Below are 22,127 nucleotides of genomic sequence, written 5' to 3' on the forward strand. Positions count from 1 at the left end.
TGGGCTTTTTCTGAGATGCAAAGATACTTACATTAGAGGCAGAGACTCGTGACAGACCAACCATCTTGATTGCTGCTAATCTGGGTTATTCTAGGATTTTTTTCCCTTTTCATCAGTTACTTCATACAGTTACTACATAACATGAGATACTTCATATAGTAACTAATTACAGGAATGCTATTTGGGGGAAATTATGATCAGATAGGGCTTTATTTACATCGTTAATTGATGGTAAAAGACTATCAAAAGTTATGAACTGCCTCAGAAGTTCATGCCTGCCTCCATCTGAATGACGCGTATTCACTTGGTTGTTATTTATAATTTTGGGGGTATTGAACTGATGAAGATTACTCATGTCGAAAAGCTGCTGGAAGGCCTGAACTAGGAATTAAATTATCATAGTGGCTTCATTTTGTTAACAGTCTCATTGAAAATATCTTGCTTGCAGGACAATCAAACTCATCAGTGTTCTGCTCTTCCACTTCAATAGACAAAGTTTTAATCAGTGGCACACTTGATCTTGCAGAATTCAAGGAAAATAATTTCCTGCATTTTTGAGATGAGCAAAAAATATATGTAATCTAGCTTTTAAACTACTGGCAGATTTTATTATTATTATTGCTCTTTTTGTTTCTTTTTGAATAATCAGCTTTACTTTATTCAGTTGCCTATTTCGTGTAACTTCAATTATCAAGATGACCCAATGCTTAGATGGGATTAGCTCATGGATGAAGAGCAAGCAACTGAATCTAATCTCAAGCGAGGCAGATAACAGACTGATAGTGAGATCAAAACATTTTGAAAAATGTAGTTTTCTCTGAAGTTGTATATTTGCTATTGGCCATTGCATTTGATGGCTTTTAGAGAACCTTGTTATTCATTTGTGATGGTCCTGCGCAGGAGCATTTACAAAAAGTACTTTGCTGCTGTCCTCTTTTTTTTTTTTTCTTGGATATGCCCTCCTATCTCCGTGGTCAGTTATTTAGCTTCAGTTATCTCTTTATCTTTTGTGTGTATGCAATCTTCACCATCTCACAAACTTATAAAAAAAAAAAAGAGTTAAATTGCAGGTCTCGGTCTTTATCTCCAAGACACTTAACAGCCTGGACTTGGCTTTGGGCTGATGACTGTGAGAAAGTCGGGGCTTGTGTCTTTGGTGTTTTGGTTATTTGGTAAGCATTCAGGGGCAAGTGTAAGACCTGTAACAAACCGAACAGTCATAATTGTCTAGAATCTCACTACCTTCTGTTTTAATTGTAGTGTTTCTTCAACCACTTCTTATCAAGTACAGCAAGAACACCAACACAGTTCTGCGTTTTGATGACAAGAAGAATGAGCAGATGTTAGTCACCTAGTTTAGTGCACTATTTTAAAGTGTTCAGATATAACAGTGATATACGCAATCTTAAGAAGCATATTGGACATAGCAGCGCTTGATAAATCTCTGTACCACCATTCAGCACCACTGAATGGAAAGCAGCCATTTGCTGTTATTTCAATCAATGGCATTTGATTTTAAGGCATTCCTCTATCCAATTTTCGTTCAGTCACTCTCGGCAGAACCTTGTATTTTTTGAATGGTGGCATGTGATTGAAGTTTGAGAGCATGATTCTGAAATACTTCAGAAAAGTTTTATTTTGATTAGTCTTCATCTGTTATGATAATACTGGAAAATCTGCACACTGTGGCTGAAGTTGATGATTCCAATGTGTGGAAGCTGTTCTGGGAGCTCTGGGTCTCTGAGGTAGCTTGGCACTGGGCTGTCTTGCCCTGTGAAAGTAAAGAAAAAAAACGTCACTTGATTTTAGCTAGAATACTGTGAGAAGACAATGAAAAAACGCAAAACACTGAGGTTTACAAAGTGTCTATGCTTGCTGTGTTCGCATCCACCGGTGATATTCTCAGTTATGTCCAATTGTACATTTTCGTATTATAGACGGCAGTCATCTCGAAGTTAAATAGAAACCTAAACATTCTGGAATCTCCACTTACTTCTGCTGTAAGTAGGTTTTGCTCCTCCGGGGCTAAATGCTTTTATAAACATTGTCTAACAATGTTGCTCGACTTTTCCAAGGGTCTGGTACTTAAACTGTTGATCTCCTCAAACATTAAAAGGACATAATACCTAGCTCCAGCGGTGTTCATAAAGCAAAATGAAATCATTTGATGGAAGGTGCTAAGGAAGCTTTAAAGTATTAGCCTAATAGAAAACCTATCAGTGGACTTTTAAAGCCTTTCCTCTTCAATTTTTATGGACTCTCTTAATTGACTTTAAAAAGCTTTTATTGCGCTTATGAACAGGCTAAGTGGAAATATTCTTTTATTCATCTGCAAATAAGATACAGGACAGCTGCTAACTTTATTTTAGAATATCCGGTATTATTAGGCATTTGCCCTGTGAGAAGATTTTCAACTAATGAAATCTAGTAAGGTCAGGAATAAAAAAAAATTACATGTATCTTCCAATGCTGAAAATTTGTTAAAAAAAAAAAAAAAAAAGTGAGAATGGTGGGTAAAAGAATGGTACCTATAAATCATTTTGAAATATTTTTGATTACCAGCTTTAAAAATAATGAGGACCACAGCACTCAGTTCAAATGCTGTGCTGATTATTGGAGGGACACAACTGCATAAACAAAACGTACAGCCATAGAACATCACTTTGTGCTGTAGGACCTTAGTGTAGAGGCAATAACTAGGTTGAATCCTGATCTCCTTGGGACTGTTCTGATACAAATCTGATTACATGGGACATGTAAGTTGAGGAGGAACGTCCTTTCTATCTCAAATTCTGCATACACTTCTCAAACCAAAGACCTCTGGAAGACTTCCTTCTCAGCGAATTTCTCAAGAGATGACTGCACAGAGATAAATGTGCGTTCAGGATGCTCTGGCTCTTGCCTGCAGTGGTATGGCACGCTTAGTCTTTGAAGCGTCCCTCCCCAGACTTGGCACTTGGAGGCACCACATCAATTACGGGCCCGAAGAGCAGTCTCTGTCCTTAGTGTTGCCTCTGCACCAGCCTCAGGGGAACGAGGACGTGCTGTCTGTGGGACGACACCACCAGGCTCAGTTTGAAAGTTTCACCCTGATCCCCTGATTCCCATACCAGACAGACTTTGCAGGTTAAAAAAAAAATCTAGATTATTTAATAGATTTTGAAAGAATTTAGAGCTTTAAGCCGAAAATGCACAAGCAAAGAGCAACCATAATGAAATTTTAGACAGTATTTAACAAGAAGGCTTTCTAGTTGCTTTGCTGTCCTTTACCTCCAAGTACTCTGGCACATCCTACCTGCAGGTTTCACAGAATTATGCTGTGTATATCGCTGGAAAGATTGGGCTAATTTTCTCCGATTCACCTGCACCCTGCCTCTTTCTTTCAGCACAGATGGAGTATTAATGGTTATCATGAGGTTACTTTTGTTATTCAGACATTTCCTCGTTCCTCCACCCATCATCAATCCATTTGCTCAAGTCCCTTACAACACTTTATTCCATTTTATCTCTGCTTCCTTCCTTCCTGCCCACAGGACTGAGTACACCTTAGTATCTTTCCAACGGAGCTGTAAACATTCTGGGATATTTGGCTCTGGCTATCTGTAGGTTTTATTTTTATTTTTTTTTTTGCCCTTATCAGTTGTGCATAGAGGCCACACAAACTTGATAGCATGGTGCTTCAACCAGGCTATTTCCTCCACAAATACCGTCATTCAGGGAACCTCATCCTCATGCTCCGGCTGTCACTGATGGCAAATTAACAATTTAAATTCAGATGCTTTTCTCCTATGGTCTTTGTACTCTTTTCTTTGTCCTTTTTAACAGTGATATAAAATCCAAGTCAAAACGTTACATATCGTGTTCGCTGCTCTTAAGGAACCCATTTTTATGGGCTGTTGTCCTGCTGCTTCCACCATCTTCTGATGGAGGTGGAGGAGAACAAAGGAAGCGATGCCGGTGCTTCACTCAGTGGGTGAGGTGCTCATCTGGGCAGCTTGGTGCAGACAGACATTGGATTTGATATTTTAGTACAGTGCTGCTGTTTAGGGGTTCTGTTATCTCACTTTCGCTTTGTTCACGTGTTGAAGCAAAAGCCCATCCATCTGAGTGAAACATTTGCTTACAGAAAAAGACACATTTAAGAGAACAGAGTTCTGAGCAGTCTGCATTTACAAGAAGAGACTACAGCTACATTTCCATCAGGAGATCACTAATCCATAGGATCCACTGGTGATCTGTTAGATAACCATGCAGTTAAGCTTAACCTCCTACTGCTGATGTTCCTGCTGGGACAGCTCTGATGAACTTCAAATGAAGAGACTCCGGGATAGAGCAAATGGTTAACAGCTGGCTGAGGAACAACATTTGATGGAAATAGAGAGGAAAAGCCCCAAACTTTTAAAAGCCCAAAATCTTTTTTAAGGCTTTTAATGAACACTGTATTGGAGAGGTAAGAATATGCCACTGGAGGAAGGAGAGTAAATGCCACCTCCTGAAGTATATAGATCACATATTTGCAAAAAAAAATAAAAAAATAAAAAAAATCCCACCAAACATGACAACAAAAGAACTGTAAAAAACAAAGAAAAAATCAAACTGTAGGATCTTCAGTTCAAACTGTGCAATTTTAGAGAACAGATTCAGGCCGGAACGCACTAAGACAATATGAAGATGAAACATGCATTGTGAAGTTGCTTAAAATTGATGACTGATCCCTCAGAGGGAAGAGATGGAAACAATTCAAGAAGGATGGTGAAAGGAATTTTATGCCTTAATTGCTGCTCTTTGGAAGGTTGAAATAAACTCCTAACCCACATGAAGCTTTGTGGGCCAGTGAGGAGCAGGCTGAAGACTGAAGGAAAATGCCAAAGCAATTTGAGAAACAAACTATTGCAGATATGGTGAACTCCTTGTTTCTTATGTTGCTTCCATACTCTCTTGCTGGGAGCTTTCTTGCTACATTTTGACGCAGTTTCATGGATGAAAGGCTTGGTGACCTACTATTGAACAGAGCTGCCTGCCATGAGGGTTCTTAAATTCACTGGATGATGAATTCATAGGATGATGAATTTAGCTATTCTTGGCTCGCCGTCATTCAAAGTAGTCTCACATCAGAGTGGTGAGATTGTATGACACCGAACTGTGTCTCGTGGCGCTCCATTTGGGGAAAATCAGATTTCCTCAACAATTAACAATGGTCCGGGGATTCCGTGGGTATTACCAAGCGGTGGCTTGTTCCCTAAGATGCTAGGTGAAGAGGAGGGAGGAACTTCAGGGTCCTTTGTCTGGAGTCCTAGCTGTCAGAAAACTGTTTGTGCCCTCGTCCCTTGGTGGCTCCGGGTCGGTGGGGCTGGATGCTGCCGAAAAACATACTGGCCTTCTGTAGAACGGCGGCTGGAAAGGAAACAAATAAAGAAAAAGTTATATCAAAGGAAGAAAGAGATATATCAAAATAAAGATGTATAAAGAAGAAGATATATAAAAAGATATATTGAGATATATAAAGATGTATAAAGAAGAAGATACATAAAATAAAAAGATATATTAAAAAATACGTGAAGGAAAACATATAAAGATGTATAAAATCAAAAAGATAAAAATAAATAAAAATTAACATATATAAAATAAACAGATATATAATGAAAAACGTAAAAATAAAGAAAAAGATGTATAAAATAAAAAATATATAAAAATAAGGATGCATAAAAATAAAGAAAAACATATAAAATAGCGAAAAAGATACACAAACCCAAAGAAAAGCACACGTTATAGGACAGGGCGCAGGCCGCGCCCCCCTCACGGCCCGGCGCTGCCGCCCCCAAATGGCGGCGGGGCCGAGGCCGAGGCGGGGGCGGGGCCGGGCACGCGGCGGCTCCCCGGCGAAGTTTCCCGCGGGCGGGACCCGCGCCCCGCCCCGCCCCGCCCCGCCCCGCGCGAGGCCCCGCCCCCCCGTGCCGGCCGCCGGCGCGCGGGGCCCCAACTTTTCGGGGGCGGGGCCGCGGGGAGGCGGCGAGCGCGCGGCGGGGGCCGGCACTTGCCCGCCGCGGTGCGGCCGCGGGTCCCGGCAGCGCCCGGCTCGGCTCCGGGCGGGGGGGGGGCGGGATGGGGACGGCGACGGGGCGGGCGCCGGGGGCTGCAGCGCGGCCCGGCCCCGGCGGCGGAGCGGCGGCGGCGGCGGCGAGCGCGCGCACGTGACTCCGGCGCTGGGCGCCCGCACACCGCGCCCGCTGCCCTCGCCGCCTCCCCGAGCACCGTGCGAGCCGCCGGCAGGGCACGGCTCGGCTCGGCTCGGCTCGGCTCGGCACCGCGCGGCTCGGCTCGGCTCGGCACGGCTCGGCACGGCTCGGTACCGCGCGGCACGGCACCCGGCGCCGAGCAGGCGGCAAGAGTTCGCGAAGGCTGCCGCTGCGTTGCCTTCCCGGAGAGGTTGCGCGCCCGGAGGATGGCCGGCTGCGGGCTGTCGGAGGACGCCTTCTTCTCGTCCTTCTTCTGCAACTACACCTCCTCCTGGGAAGCCTCCTACAACCAGGTGAGGGCACGGGGGCAGCGGGGCGCCCGTGCGGCCGCGGGAAGGGGCTGCGAGCGGCTCGGCGCGGGGAGCGGAGCGGCAGAAAAGAGACCTTTATTTTTTATTTTTCCCCCTTTTTTGTCTTTTTTTTTTTTTTTTTTCCCCTTTCCTCTCAGCCCCCGTCCCTCCGCCCTCGCCCCCCGAGGGGAGCGGGCAGGGCTCCCCCCCTCCCTCCGCACGGCCGCTTTTTGGGGCCGGGGGCAGCCGTCGGGTCCCTGCCTCCCGTCGGCGTCCCCCAACTCCGCCGGGCCGGAGCGAGAGGCTGGGGGCGAGCGGAGGGAGAGCGGGCATCACGCCCGAAAGGCGGAGGAGCTATTCCGGGAGGCTCCGAAACGCATTTAATTAAATAACCGGCGTAGCCTGCTGCCCCCGCTGCTCGCCGGGTGCAAGCCCGCGGTTACAAACTACGGGGACGGACGGGGGGACCGGCAGACGGACACGCGGGCAGCGGGGCTCCGGCGCTGCCGTGACGGGGAAAGTTGGGCGGCGGGGGGCTGCGCCGCAGCCGGCGGGAGCTCTCCCCCCCTCGGCAAGCGCCGAGTTACGGGGCCCGGCTCGGGGGGCAGCCGGCGGAGCTGCCCGCCCTGCTCCCCTCCCGGCGCTGCGGAGCCGCGGCCGGGGGGCGTCGTGAGGGGAGCGGGCGCCCGGAGGCGCTGCGAGCCGGCCCCGCGGCCGTTGGGGCTCCGTAACGGTCACCGGGGCTCCGTAACGGCCCGCGCCTGGCGGGGCTGGCGGGCCGAGGGGAGCGGGGCGGCCGTGGGGGGCCGCCCGGGGGGCGGCGGGGCCCCCGCGGTGCTGAGGCGCCTCTCGCAGCTCCCCGCTGCCCGGCGGCGCCCCGGCTGGCGGCCGGCGGCCGCGCGAGGAGCCCCGTGAGGCCGGCAGGGGAGGAACGCGGGGAACAAAATCGGGCTTCGCCCGGTTCCCTGCCCTCTAAAGTTTCTTCGGTTCCGAAGCGGATCGGTTCCGCGAGGGAGCGGCGCCGTCGCGCCGCAGGCTGCCTGCCGCCCGTCCTTGTCGGCGTGGCGCGGGGAGCGGGCAGGGTTGCCGGCACATCCAGAGCTGATTTATTCCGAATACTTGAACTGCGTCTAAGGGGGAAACAGGGGAGGTAATTTGGGATGCGGGAGGTCTATTTATAGAAGGGCTGTGCAAACTGTAGGATATATACGCAAAGTTGAATTAAATATGCGTGATTAGGAAAGGAGTTGAGAAGGAGAAGGTGTAATCATTATATAGCATTACAACAGGAACAGATGAGCTTGCAAGACTTTCCAGGGTGAAGACGAGAGGAATCTCTAAGATACGTATTCTTTCTGGTGCTCGAGGCTCCTTTCTATTTTCATCTTTTACATATTACGCTAGCATCTACATCAGTCACATTCACCAGCTGAGGATTAGTGGGAGATGCTAGTCTGAATATGAAATCAAAATGAATATGGGATTTTGCTGCAAATAGATTTTCTTACAAGTTTTAACACTTAAGAAGGCAGGCTTGGCTTAAATTTGACAGTCAGCCATGTTCATGTTTGTTTGTTTTTTTACCTGAACTGCATCCAAAAAGAAAAAAAGCTTGCAGACCATTTCTGCTTGCTAAATATAGCAACATTGCCGAAGTAGGATTTGTTTTGTGTACTCCTTTTAAAACAAAACAGCAAACAGGAAAACTTTAAAACAAAGTGCTGAGATGAGAAGATGGGTTGACTACTGGAAAAATAGTTATTTATTCCTAGATCAATATGATGCACTCTCAACATCTAGTACAAGGTAAAAGGATCCTTTGTATAATAGCGGTTCAGCCATGGCTTACTAAAAGAATCTCTTCCTGGCATCTCAAGACACGTTTTCGTGAAAGTATAGGTAATCAAAGTAAGACTTAATAATGGAACCAGTCAGGATAAAGAGAACAGTCGTTTCTTCTGGAAACATAACATGATACCTGACAGCTTTGAAAGCAGAGATGGGACGTTTGCTTTGCAAGTCAGTAAGGCCGAGCGATGGGTTTCAGCTTATATTTTTGATGCATTATTGCAGTTCCTTTTTAAGCACAAGACTATGCGGGTGATTTGTTGGTAATGTTCTTGGAAGGAACTTTTCCCATTGCGTATTGAATTCAGAAGTGCATCACAGAGAAGCTTGCATCAGAAAAATTATATCCGGAAACTTTCTGAAATCTCTTTTGAATCAATTTCTGAGATAGTCTCCCAGAAAACAAGTCTCTGTAATAGGTATAAACACGACTTCTTTGCATTTCTAAAGAAAGCTCCAAAATATTAGCAATTCTCCAGAAGTTTGGTATCTCGTTTATGGTTATTTTAGTACAGGGTCTTAACTATTATGAGAAATCCTAGCCTAGACAAACTTGCAGACTTAAATCCTGGGAGCTGTGAATTGCTATCGCATAGGCTTATCTGCGCTGTCTTGCCAACGTGTGTAAACCCGAGGCGAGGGAATATCTGGCAGATTTCCCATTGATTCATTCTGCGATCTGCATTTTAGGCTGTCAGTAAGGATGCTGCTTTTGGTTCGTTGCTTAGTGAATATTCGGTCTTCAGAAACTTCCCGAGTCTGTCTTCTGGCTTTCTGAAAACGAGTCTCTGAATTGGTAGTGGTGAGGAGCAGCTATTTCTAAGTACTGCAGAGGGGGATGTTTGGCCTGGGAAGAGCAGCAGGTATATTCTTGGGCATAACCTATCTTTCCTTGCTGAACTGACAGCATATTTGTATTAATTATTTTTCGCTCTCCAGTCCAGAACCGTCTGCGTTGTTGTATTACTGAATCTATATGGTTGGGAGTGCTTGGGAATCGTTTGAAATGTAATTGTTGAGGAATGAAATCCTATGACTAAGGCATAAATCTGGATGCTTATTTTAATTCAACCTCAAGAAAATCCCTGCAGTGTAGAAGCAAAATGAGAGTATGCTGCCTGATTACTGCCAGTATGTCAGAGATCTTTCCCTCAGCGCTCGCGGAAGGCTTGTTACCTGGCACCATCTCTTCGTGCTGCGTTTCCATCGTGGCCATACTTTATGCAGTGCACTTTTACAGGATGTATTTCGTGCGTATAGGCAAGTCAGTGAAAGATGAAGCTAAAAGCAAGCTTTGTGGCTCCTCTGTTTGTCTTTCCATGTTCAGGGACAAAAGTACCCCAGTGCAGCCAGAGCATTCATCCAGTATTTTGGGGGTTCTTGACTGGACGTAGTACATTGCTTTTATGCGTTTTCATCTGTTAACTAGAGTAGCTACCGTGGCTTCATGTCAATTCTGGTCCATAGCCAGTGAGACTTTTGGACTTATTTTTGTTTCCACAGTTCCCAAATTTTCTTTTTGTTTGAATAGCAGAGCTGAGGGTATATGCAGGTTTGAAAAGATGCTAAATGAGTTTGTGCTCATGCACTGCACGTGTACAGCATATAGTATGAGTATATACATATGTTGAATGAGAGATGATACTGCGCAAGATAGGGCAACGCATGTTACAATTTTTGTAGACCTTCACAAACAGAAAAAAATCTGTCAATTGTTTTACATTGCTTGACTCTGAATACCAGTGGAATAAAACCATCATTTAAAATCACTTCTATTTTAGCAAAACCTTTAACATTTCTGCAAATTAAAAGGATATTGTCAAAACTAAATTAGTTAAGAAAAAGCAGTGGTCCTGGTTTAGTGTTAACAGAAAAGACTTAGTAAATAAAAAATAATCCCGGATTTTAATTTTTTCCTGACTTTTTGTATCCAAGGGGTATGTGTGCTGGTGCACAAAGCCGGGGAAAATGGGACACAGTAAAAATGAAAGTGAAACTGGAGAGACCTTGGCATCACAGGAAAAGATAAACAATAAGATGCTGAGAAAGAAGCTAGTTCTGGCTTAAATAATTCAAATATCTATAGTAAAACAGGTTACAGACTTAAAAAAAAAAAAAAAAAAAGTTTTAAAACTCAATTCTGTTTCTTTCAGAGAGTAATACCTTGATCAGACATTCAATACAGTAAATTTAAAAAGTTTCAGTCATCAGCAGTGAATGGTACCATTTATTTCCAAGGTTTGTCGTCACCATTGCACAGCATTTGAGAGAGTAGATTTCAAAACACATTTTTGTCTACTCCTGATGTTGTTATTCTGGTTGTTGTTTAATAAACCCATCCACAGTCTGGATGAGAAAACCAGTGTATGCTGTTGGCAGTCTCATCTGGCAAAAAAGCACAGTTTAAACTGGGTGCAAGTAATTTCCTCTTGCCCCAGAGCAAAACAGGTAAGTAGTGGTGCAGCAGGGCAAAGTAACCAAAGTTTAAAGCAGAGAATGGGCAAGATGTTATTTTTCTACCTGAGTTTAGATGAAAAGCTCAGGTGCAAATTTTAAGGCACAGGTATGTCTGTGATGAACTGCGTCTTAGCACTTTATACGTAAGGCAGGATTTTAAAAGAATACAGTTGCGTTCAGGAGGAAATGTCAGTTGTCCTAGCAGTGTATTCTGTAGGAACAAGGCAGGGAGTTCTTAGCTGGTCAAATGTTCATGTGGTCTAAGCAGAAATGTAAAAGTGCAGGGTTTGCATTGGAATGAGAATGGGGTCATCCACCCTTTGTACTCATCATCAGGGAAGCAGAACCTTCTTCCAGAGAGACCATAGGAAATCAATGAGTACACTTTGCTAGTGTAGAGATAAATGTGCACTGCAGAAGGGTATTAAATATAAAAGGGCAACATAAAATGATTTACTATGTGAAGCAGTGGAACTTTCTTTTGGTCACCTAAAAGGCAATTTTCTTTCTTCCTTTTTTTTTTGATAACATAATTGTATTTTTTTTAATACTAATATTTGAAAACAAGCTGGCAAGCAAACTATTTTGCAGGGATTTGAGCTGTATAATGCAAGCTAGGAGAGGCTTGTTTACAAATGGCAGCTTATTTAAAAATGTATGCATGGTTTTGAACATATTACCCGACATTTATCATTTAGATTATAATCATCTGACCCGACTTTACCAAAAGTTAATGGGTTTTCTGATTTTTTTTTTTTCCTGAGGCAGTGTGGATGCTTGCGATCCAGTTTGTCTCGCTATGACCAGAAGGTATCACTGAGGGATACCAGCGCGACGGATGCACATAGGAGAGAACCTGACGTACGTTTAGGTGTAGAGGCTTAATGAAATGTGGAAGAGCAGGTGCACAGTCCTAATGTGCTGGTGCTTTTTTATTTCCTCTGATGTGTCTGTTTGCTGTGTGAGCAAATCTTCTTGTACGTTTGAAACCTATAGGACTGTAAAATTGCTAAAAAGGAAGGAAAGCCAATATTTTACAATATCTTTTGTCTTAGGTACTGCGTTCTCTGCAAATGGCAATTCTTGTGTCTACTCTAAAGGTAAAATTAAGGTGAAGAGAGATTAATAGTAGAGCGGTCCTTGCTCTGGACGCGGCGCTTGTGACATGGTGGTCTTAATTTGGAAGGAAAAATGGAGTGCTCTCGGTTCAGTGTGAACGTGTTGGGACCTGGGATGGCAAGAGGGGTGCCTGCAGTAGCCCTCTGCTTGGGAGCAGGAGCGTGCTGCGAGTCCCCCCGCATCCCGCCCCTGCTGTGCTTCGGTTTGTCTCGTGGGTTGGTCCTGTGGGACACGCGCTGAGTTCCTTTTGGGTAGAACAGAGCCAGGAGATGTTCTGCAGGAGCTCCTCTTCTGTATTCAAACTGCAAATTGACATTCAGCTCACGGGACGAGACCAGAGCCTGGGTGAACAGACCTCGCCCCCAGGTGCGCAGCGTCGGTGTCGGATCCCCAGCAGCAGCTGTTCTGCTCTTCCTGTGCCGCGGTTCTGCGCTGCTCGCTGGCGTAGCTCCGCTTGTGGAGCCCGCCTGAAGGCCCACCGCTGGTCGGGAAGCCAGGCGGAGGCTCAGGGCTAGCACAGTCACCTGGCACGCGTCCTTCGGTGGCAATCACCAGGCCATTATTCTTTCCCTCAAAAAGGGGTAGTTTGGGTTGGCGTGAAGAGAAAAGGTTCATTTGATCGCTTGTAATATAACACACGAGCGGGTAAGAGGCACTGGTACTCTGGCTCTCAAAAGCCCTCCACGTTTTTAACCCATTTTATTATTTGCAAGAGCAATTTAGTTCCTAATGTTAACAATGAGTGATTATGATTCTGTACTTCCGTTTACAGCATAAATTAGCATTTTGTTTTCCATTACAGCTTTTGAATGAGGAATTATAATGTATAATTTGCTGCAAATAGATGTTATCATCTCTTTGGTTGTGAACAACCATATAAACTTGAGCAAATGATAAAAATGGAATCAATTACTTCTCAAATGGAAATAGTTTACAAACCTTCACATACAAAATGGCAATGGAAGCTGGTTATTGTAACAAATAATTACTTTTTTTTAAAAACAACATTTATTGAATTCCATTGACAATTTAGTAATTGTTTATAGAGGATTTTACTGTCCCCACTCAAAATACATGCCACGTAATATCTGCATTTTTTAAACTACAGATTGCCTCCGTAGCCCGTGTGTCAAGCTTTGACCACGTATATTCGCCTGTACATACGTTCCAGAAGGGGAGCACTGAGCCACAAATTACACTGGTGTTGATGATGGTTAGAGAGCCTCACAGCATCCTGGGATTAGTAGGTCAAGATTGAAATTACAGAAGAGAGAAGGGAAGAGTACGTGTGGTAGGCTGCATCCAAAGCCTGCTGAAGGTGCTGTGAGTTTTTCTGCCACTTCGGAACTGACGATATAGGTCCTGGTTGGTGGGAGGATAGAGAGGGGGAGGAGACAGTACCGTGATTGCTTGAATGAGTGGATGCAGTGAATGTCTGCTGGAGGGGAAGGTGATTATACCTCACTATAATGAGTTTACCAGTATGAATTTCATGAAACAAAGTTTTCTGTCAGTTGCTATGACATGCTTTTGTTTTATACAGAGTTATTTGTGCTTGGAAAAGTATCACTCCACAGCCAGAACGAATGTGAGAAGCAGTCCAGGATCCCGCCCATTCTTTCTTCGCTCCTTGTAGACCTGCTTCATCTTGCCTAAGGACATAACCCACGCAGCATTTTCAACCCACTCCTTTCAAGGAGGCTGTCTAAAGGGCACTAGTTTTCTGCATACTGTTTTGCATGTATGTTGTATTCTGGTCCTCCGAAGCTCTGACCACTTAAAACCGTCACCCACATGACCTCAGTACCCGAATTCACCAGCCTTTTTGTCGTAGTCTTCGCTGCTATCCCACTGCACCCATCCATGGTGGATGCGATATAAGCCCTGGTTGAACATACTGAACTGATCTCCTCACTCCGCTCCCCATCTTACATCTACTTAAAAATACAATTCACAATCCATACTTTGCATCATTTAGGGCTTTAGAATTTAGACTTCTTGTTGATCCTTTTAAAGCCTTCGCATAATTTTATAATAGCTTTTCCCTGTTTACTATGTTACAGCCACTTTTTCTGTTTACAAACAATGCTAGATTTGATGCTTGTCTGGGTTGCTTCTCCTCAGCAACGTGTTTGTTTTTTTTTTTTTTTTTTTTTTGCTGTCCCTACACTTCACCCTTTGACGTAGAGAAGTCGTGAGCTAGCGGAGGAAGATTACATAAGCTTTCTTCTGCCTGGTCTCTTGAAAGCCATCGTTACCTAATTATTAAAAATGGATAAACTTAATTTGGGCTTGGAAAGCTATGGAACAAGCTGAGCAAAAAACAGTAATCACCCTGACTGCTTCATTTCCTTGCAGTTGTCTGGCGCTCATTTCTTTAGGTTGGTGTCTGCTGACATGCTTCGGTTTGTCTGTAGATCAGTCTCTTTTAATAATTAAAAAAAGACTCTAAAACATTACAGGTGAAGTAATTCCGGGGGAAAAAATAGTGATAAAATGGGACTAGTATAACATGCAATTCAGGATGCTGTATTCAGTGTCCTCTTGAGACCGTGGAGCTGATGGCTAAGGATGGAGATTTCTCATATTGTTATTTTTGAAGTAGCTATTGGGTGTGAAAATTTACTTTCTTGTTTTCACCAAGTCTTTTTTATTTTTTTCAACTTTCTGAACACACTGTCTGGGGTTGGGGAAGGAGGTGAGTGTTATGAAGCTGTGTATTTGCAGTGAGGCTTTTTGAAGCTTAGAAATAGACATTCGTTGTAGCAATCATTTCTAAAACCAAGTACCAGCAGCCCTTCAGGAATGTGTGCATGGCTCCATAAAATGTATCCAGTCATCCTGGGGTTCCTGGACTGAGCAGTTTACAGTCTCAGAGGTGTACTTGGACTGTAAAATCGCACTCCAACAAGATAACTCACTTCAGCCACTTGTTTTCTTCTTTCTTTTTTACTTTTATTTTTTATTTTCCTTAACAGTCAAATTGTGCAACGTGACTTGGTGTATCTGCTGAACTTTGACTTTTTATTCATGAAGCTTCTCATTATATATGTCTGCTACCTCTTATATGCTCATAGTTTGCTTAGGCCTTGATCCAGCAGACCACTTAATTGCTCAACTGTAAATGCTTGAAGTCAAGAGAACTGCTTAAAATGTGTGTGGTGTGTTGGACTGGGGCCTTAGACAGCTCTGTCTTAAGGTCAGAGAACTTTGCTTCCTTGTTTGTTAAGCACTTACCATACTCGCAGTACATTACAAGTATCGATGGTAATTATGGCAGTGGGAGCAAGAAAGCAATGAGGAGATCAAGGAAACGTAGCAGTGTTTACAGTCTTGTTTATTGCCAGTTCAGTCTCTTTCTTTCTTAAATGGATTTGCAAATAAAAGATTATTCCTTTTCCTTTCCCAAGAAAAAAGTCTTGAGATGGAAGGAATAGGTAGTGCATTAAAACGCAACATTTCGTGCACTGACAGAAAGCCATGCATGAAAGATACTTAAGGACAGGAAACTCCTTCTGGACCTTAAGCAAGGTTTGAAAAGAAAAAAAAAAAAAAGATGGCTGAAAACATGCAACGGTTTAAAAAAAAGATTGTAAGTAGGACACGCACACACTTAAATATTTAAGTCGTTTACAACAATGAGTAAATGAACTACTGACCAAATAAATTAGTAAAACAAAAGTAAGGTTGCACTTCCAGCCTTTTTTATTTTCATCCAAAAGACTGTTAATTGCTGGAGGATTAAAATAATTCATATTCAAGGATAGAAAATGATAACAGTGTGCAGAAGCTTGGATGCTCCAGCTATGCAGAAACAGTGAAAGGAATACTTTTTTCATTGTCTGATGTCAAAGCCAAAAGAAGGAGAGGAGGAAAAAAAAAAGGGAGAGGGTTGTGGCTCTTTGATGTCACTTTCAGAATAAAAATAATGCTGTAAAAGAACCAGCATAATCTTTTTCTATTTATCTAAGTCCTTTTTTTCTAAAGAGTTAGGGCAGCATTGTTAATTGATTTTTTTGACACTCATAATAACAGTTGTATTAGAAATAATTTACAAAGGATTTTTTTTCAGAAGCTTGAGCCTTGCAGAATCCATTGTAGAGAAGTGGGTAGAGAGTGGATTATTGTACATCACTGTTCTCACAGAATTATAATCTGCTTGATTGGTAAAATGCATGTGCTTTTTGCTTTGTCCATTTTCAGCTGGTGGTGTCTTTCCAATAAGATTTGCTGGTTTAGTACTAATAGCATCAGGATATCTTCTGCCCTTTCAGTATAAATAAAGGTTGTCCTAACAGCTGCTCGGATTGTGCTGGCATAGTATCTGTCTTTGCTGGACTGCCAGTTTTTGGCTAGAGTATTTTAACACGCTGGAGCTTTTCTCTGGTTACCAATGGTTGAATCATTTCCAGCTGTGAAAACAGATGTGTGCCTTTTTTGGGAAGTAAAGTTAATTAGGGGAGGCTTATGAATTGCTCCTTTCAGTTATTTATTTAATTTATTTTATTTGGGGTAAGAGGATGCATTTGGGAATAGAAATAGTTTTTTATCGACATGAACTTTGTGAGATTATCAACATGCACATCATTACAAGGAAAATTCTGGTCATACCGTGACAAAAAGAGCATGTCAGTTGCCCCACGACATGTTGAAAAGCATGTTGAAAATGAAAATAAGAAATACTTTGTATTTAAATTGGTAACTGTTCAAGTTCAGACAAAACGGGCAAATGAAAGTGACCAGATGACCTTAGTGCCTATTGCGTACTAATATTGCTATTCAGGCATTTTGTAAGGCTGGCTCACAGTCTTTCCAAATCTGTATGGACAAATGCTTTACATCTCATTTTTTTATTTTTTTCTTCTTTGTCTTTTATCTTTGTTGAAAGGAATTCTCTAGGTGAAAACTCCTCTGGAAAATATTTGCCATGCTCCAGACATCCTTTTGCCTTTTGTTTTTAGCCTGGTGATTTGTATCTTCAACGTTGACATCTATTTTTACATCTGCTGGTAGGCACAACGCAGTTGTTACGGAAAAGGAAACTTTTAGTATGAAGAAATTGTTAGTTTTGTGATTTCTATGCTTTTATTCTTGATTGTTACATAAAATAAATGGTGGACGATGAAAATGAAACTAGCAGCAACTCATTTAATTTTTGTTAGCCTTGTTGCAGATAGGTGTCTTATGAAACAGAAGGCTGTTCATTAGAGTATCCTTGAATATGAGCAACAGTGTGCATATGCTAGGGCTGCAGAGTGAAACCCCAGATGTACACAAGTGTCACTAGAATTGTCACTAAACCTTCATGTCTAAATGAACTATCAGCTCACTGAGCAGCATTCATCTTCTCTAAGACTACTACAACTGTAAGCTAGCAATACAAACAAAACTAATGTTAACACATGTAATTTGTTTTTTTTTCCTAAAAAAAGTGTATTTGGAATGATCATGGAGAGACTATTATAAATAATAAATACAAAATTCTTGTGGAGGTTTCAGACGTGCATCTGTGAAACCACTGAGCTTTTCTTCTGCCTTGAGTACACAGAACTATCGTGTCAACTGCAGGACATATTTGATGCTTTGGGTGCATTCCCTCTGTGAGTGTCTCAGTGGAAAGCATTACATGTTCAGAAGAGTGTGCTGTTTATCTTATTTATATTGTTGCAGAGAAGGAGGAGATGGCATACTTCTCTCATTTTAAAAGCACAGGAAGCTGGGCAGTGGTTTGTAGGTTTTTTTTTTTTTTGGATGGGGCATCGCTTCCTGCTTAAGCAGAATGACTGTCTGCGTTAGGATTAGCAGTTGCCTGGAATGATGAATTAATGTGGCAGTACTACCTGCAGTACCAGTTCCTATGACCTTACCGTGTTATATTCTTATTTTTGGGAATCATTTTTCCAGATATTAACTGTATGGACTGGTTTTGCCCCAATGGTTGCATGTCTCAAGTGAGGGTATTTGTTTCTAACAGAGATATCAATAAATGTTATTTTTACTGTCTTCAGGAATGTTATTAGGTTTAAAGGAAAAAAAAAAAAGGCAAAATTTCATACTATGATATATAATTAAATTTTTTCACCGAGGAAAACTTTTTTTAAGGATCCTTTTTAATAGTTTTTTTCTTATAACACAACAAGCAAATAAGAGAACAAATAAGAATAAAATGACTGGCATATTGAGAAATACTTTGCAAAAAATATTTCTTTTGTAGGTTAGAATGTGTAAAACAAAGTGGCAGCAAAAGTCAGAGCTGTATTTGATTAGGAATTGGAAGGTTATTAATAGTGCTGATTACTTCAGCTTACTTATGTCTGCTCTAGTATTGCTCTTATTCGTTTGCAACAGTAATCAAGCTCACTGTAAGCCCTTATCTTTGACCAACCAGAAGAAATCATAAAAGGAAATAATTGTTTAGTGAGAGACTTTGATAACAGCATGGCTCTTGTGTGGGAGACAAGGAGATAACACTGTCTGAATGAAATGATATAACCGAGGTAGCTAAGGTGATAAATTCTTCAGTAGTCTTGTCTTCAGTGGTAAAATATACAGCAAATTAAAGATGTCTTTTCAAGAATCATCTTAAGAACTGATACTATTTGTAATTTGCATGTTTTGTATTTGCATGTGTAGAGGGAGAGTGAGGAGATCTGGTGTTGAGAATAATACAATTTTGTAAAGCTGCAGGTTTACCACAGAGTTAGACCAGATGATTCAGCCATTACTTATTATCCAGTTATCCCTGTATTGAATTGAAAGCTGTGGTTAGTGTTCGACTTGTATTTGACCAGCTTGTTTTCCAGATGTGAAGTATTTATCTGAAGAAAGGCATCAAGATACTTGGTAGAGCCTTTGATACTTATTGTACTGGTTAATCATCCTCATTATTTACTTTCTTTAAAAAGCTCTGTTTTTCATTAGATTTGTTTGGAATTCATTTTCTTGGAAGAGATTCTCTTTATGATTTGATCTGGTAGCTTGGAAAGCCCTTCAGTGTCTTTTTTTCATCTGAAAATTAGTTTTACTCAAGACACCACTGAGTTTTCTTTTTGTTAAGCTAATCAGAGTGACCTCTTTAAGACTCATAGTGGAGGATGTTATTTGCAGACCTCAAGTATATTTGTGCAACTTTTCTATTTTCCTTCTAGTTTTTTGATTTCCCTTTAGGAAAGTTAGATGCTGGAAGTATGACATGGTATTTCAGAATTGCTCTCTTCAATGCTCTCAGTACTAAAGAGAAGAATTGACTTTCCTGCTTCTTCAGTACATTCAGTGTTCAAATTAATTATTTTTTTTACTGCAATATACCAATGAGAGCTCACATTGAGTCTGTTGTGGTCTGCAAACCTTACCATCTTTACTGGTACATCATCTGTTTGTTAGTTGCACCTTAGTACTTTGCTTTATTCAAGCATATTTTGCTAAACCAGCCTTTTTCATCTTTATGACTCTTTGCCAGTCATATTTCTGTCTACTAATTTTATCATTAGTGTCTGTATATCCTTGATGAAATGTTGAGTGGTGTGAAGCCTAGCACCAGTCCTTGCTGAAACCCAGGAGAAACATCTCAACCTTAAGCTAATTCTTCATTGATAAGTGTTTTATAATCTCTCTCCTAGCCCCTTTTTAATATACTTAAATGTACTCTTATACAGTATCTTCTCAATACTTAAGTCTGAAAGTCATGCTGTAATAAATCAGCTGCCTTGCAGAAAGTCTCCTACAGATGCGTAATTACCGAACAAGTAGTCTCATCAAATATTTGAGTTAAAATTACTGGATATTTTTAGTGAAGAGATGCCAGTCCTCTAGTTAAGTTACGCATCTATGTAACAGCACATTACTTAGTTCCTGCTCCTCCCAGGAAAGTTATATTTTCGTATTCATTGTGTCTAAATGAGCATTTTTATAACTTTGGATCTATAGAGGCTATACTTGACTTTTCACATGCTTACACATTTAGTGCCTATACCAAAAAGACAGTTATAAAAGCATTGTGTTGGGAGCAAGACTTTACACACGATGCATACATAGTATGTGTTAGTTTGCCAGCTTCTTGTGTGTGTACCCTGGATAGCATTAAAATACTTCCATCTTTTTCTAGATAATGCTTGAATAACTAGAAACATATTCAGAATTGGTCTAGACGGGGAAAAAAAAAAGCTTTAGGATAGTCTTGGCTCCTTAGTTTAGTGCAAAAAGGAAAAATAAGTGAGAGATACTAAATCCAGATTCAATATTGCAGAAGTCAGTCCGAGTCAGGGCTGAATTACTCCTATATATGTGAAAATGAGCTGGATGCATTACTTGTGCACACGCTTCATCTGCCTCAGACTCTATCAGCCAGGACTGCTTCTGAGGGAGGTGGTCCTCAGGCCAGTACCACCTTGCTCACCTCTTGCCTCTGGCTCTCTGTAGCCACACGGACGTCCTGGGGCACCAGGGCGGCAGCACAGGCTCAAGAGAAAGCCAGCTAAGAAATGGCAAATCGGTGTGTTTCAGCATCGGCGGTGCCCATGCTGGTTTCTCTGTGGTGTGGGCCTGCGGCCAGGTGCACCGAGGGAGTGACCAGGCACCGTGCTCACCTTTGCTGCCCCGCTCTGTTGGTGTGGCTTGTCATGTCCCTCCTGACAGAAAGCTCTCCATTCAACGTTGCCAGCTTCGCTGCACGTGTAATTGCTCCGTAACCTTGTTCTCTCAAAATGCCCTAAAATAACTTAAGCATTGAAAAAATTCTGCTCTTATGACTCTTAAGAACCATAGGCAAACCTGACTTCATTTGGAAAGAGCTTGGGTTTGTTTGAAAGGACCACGGCTATGCTGTCATGCTAGGACACTGTCAAGGAGTGGTGGCAATCCACTGGAGAGAGGTTTGTAGGGCTGGTAGCCTGGCTGAGCTGCAGCCCAAGGGACAAACCGAATTCAGCCTATGTTTGTTGTGAAAGCACTAAACAGGGAGAGGTACTAAGTAGGTAAGAGTTAAGTGTTTTTTTTTTTTTTTTCCCCTAAGAAACATCTGAGGTGAAATAGGTCTGGATTTCTTTTTCGACAGATCTGGAATTTTCTTAATTGAAGAGCTCTAGGTAAATGAACAAAATTTTCTGTAGGTGTGTATGGAGAATGTGGTTATCCCCCCATCCCCTTTCCCCCTAGGAAGTAAGGATTTTGAGAGTCTAGGCTTTCGAAGGCTCAGATTCAGACATCTTAAATGGGGCTGACTCTCAGTGGCTAATTGTTTAGCATTTGTTGAATTTTTTATGATCTGTTTTTGAGCAATCCAGTCTTACGAATCAGTCTCTTGATGTGCATTGTCTCTAGTAGTTAACAGGTGAGGACAGCTTGCAACCGTATCGAAGGGAAAGCTACGTGGAGACATTGCTGGGCTGAGTTATGCAGGGAATTACCGATAGTCACAAAAATTGGTAACTGTAACTAATGTCTCCTCAATAATGTGCTCTTACGATGTTTGTTAAACACAGGTGGAACTTTGATGACCTGATGGATAATTTTTTTAAAATAATCCTAGTAAGCTCGGTCTGTTAACTAGTCCCACAGTGCAGAGCTCTGAACTTCATTCAGGCTCTTGAGCCTTAATCCCCGTATGTTCCCCTAGAAAACAAAATTTGGTGATGTGTTTTTTACTTGCAGATTGTACAAGAGTGGAACAGGCCTATCCTGGTGTCTGTGCCAGACTTGTGTGAGATAAAACATAGCCTGAAAGATTGCCCTGTAAACTGTCAGCAACCACTGAGAGTTTTGATTTGGAAGCGATGACTGTATTTAGAGCTGAGTCCGGAGGGCTTCGGGTAACGTTTGTCGGAGGTGCTGAGCCTTGTTTTCTGAAGGCATGTGTGAGAAGCAAGGTGCCTTTCCCTAAGAATTTAGGTAAGCTCTCCGGAAATGCGTAGTGCTGTGTAGGACTATTTGAGACACTTTTAAATGAACTAGCTCAGATGACAAAGCAACGGAGATACATGGCACTTCAGTCTTCTTGTGGATTAGTTACCGCAGTAGGCAAGCTTGTCAGTTTTTCCTCGTTTTGTCTGCTGTTCGGATTTAAGGAAGGTTGTGTTGGATATCTCTGTTCAGCATTGCCCTTTGCATATAGTATATGTGCATTTTAAAGTTACTAATCTAAGTAAAACTAAACACGAAATGAAGGGAATTCCAAAAGTTT

The 22,127-nt window shown here is 42.2% G+C and overlaps 1 protein-coding gene across 1 annotated transcript in view; it reads left to right on the forward strand.

Moving 5' to 3' along the window:
- Positions 1–6,161: 6,161 nt before the first annotated feature.
- Positions 6,162–22,127, forward strand: part of PPARGC1A (PPARG coactivator 1 alpha) — a 360,860-nt gene continuing 344,894 nt past the window's right edge. The window contains exon 1 of the mRNA XM_083834446.1: positions 6,162–6,529. Within this exon, the coding sequence (XP_083690572.1) occupies positions 6,443–6,529 (87 nt within the window). The 5' untranslated portion in view covers positions 6,162–6,442. The remainder of the gene's footprint in view (positions 6,530–22,127) is intronic.

This window comes from Anser anser (genome assembly GCF_964211835.1).
Source record: "Anser anser genome assembly, chromosome: 4".
Lineage (NCBI taxonomy): Eukaryota > Metazoa > Chordata > Aves > Anseriformes > Anatidae > Anser > Anser anser.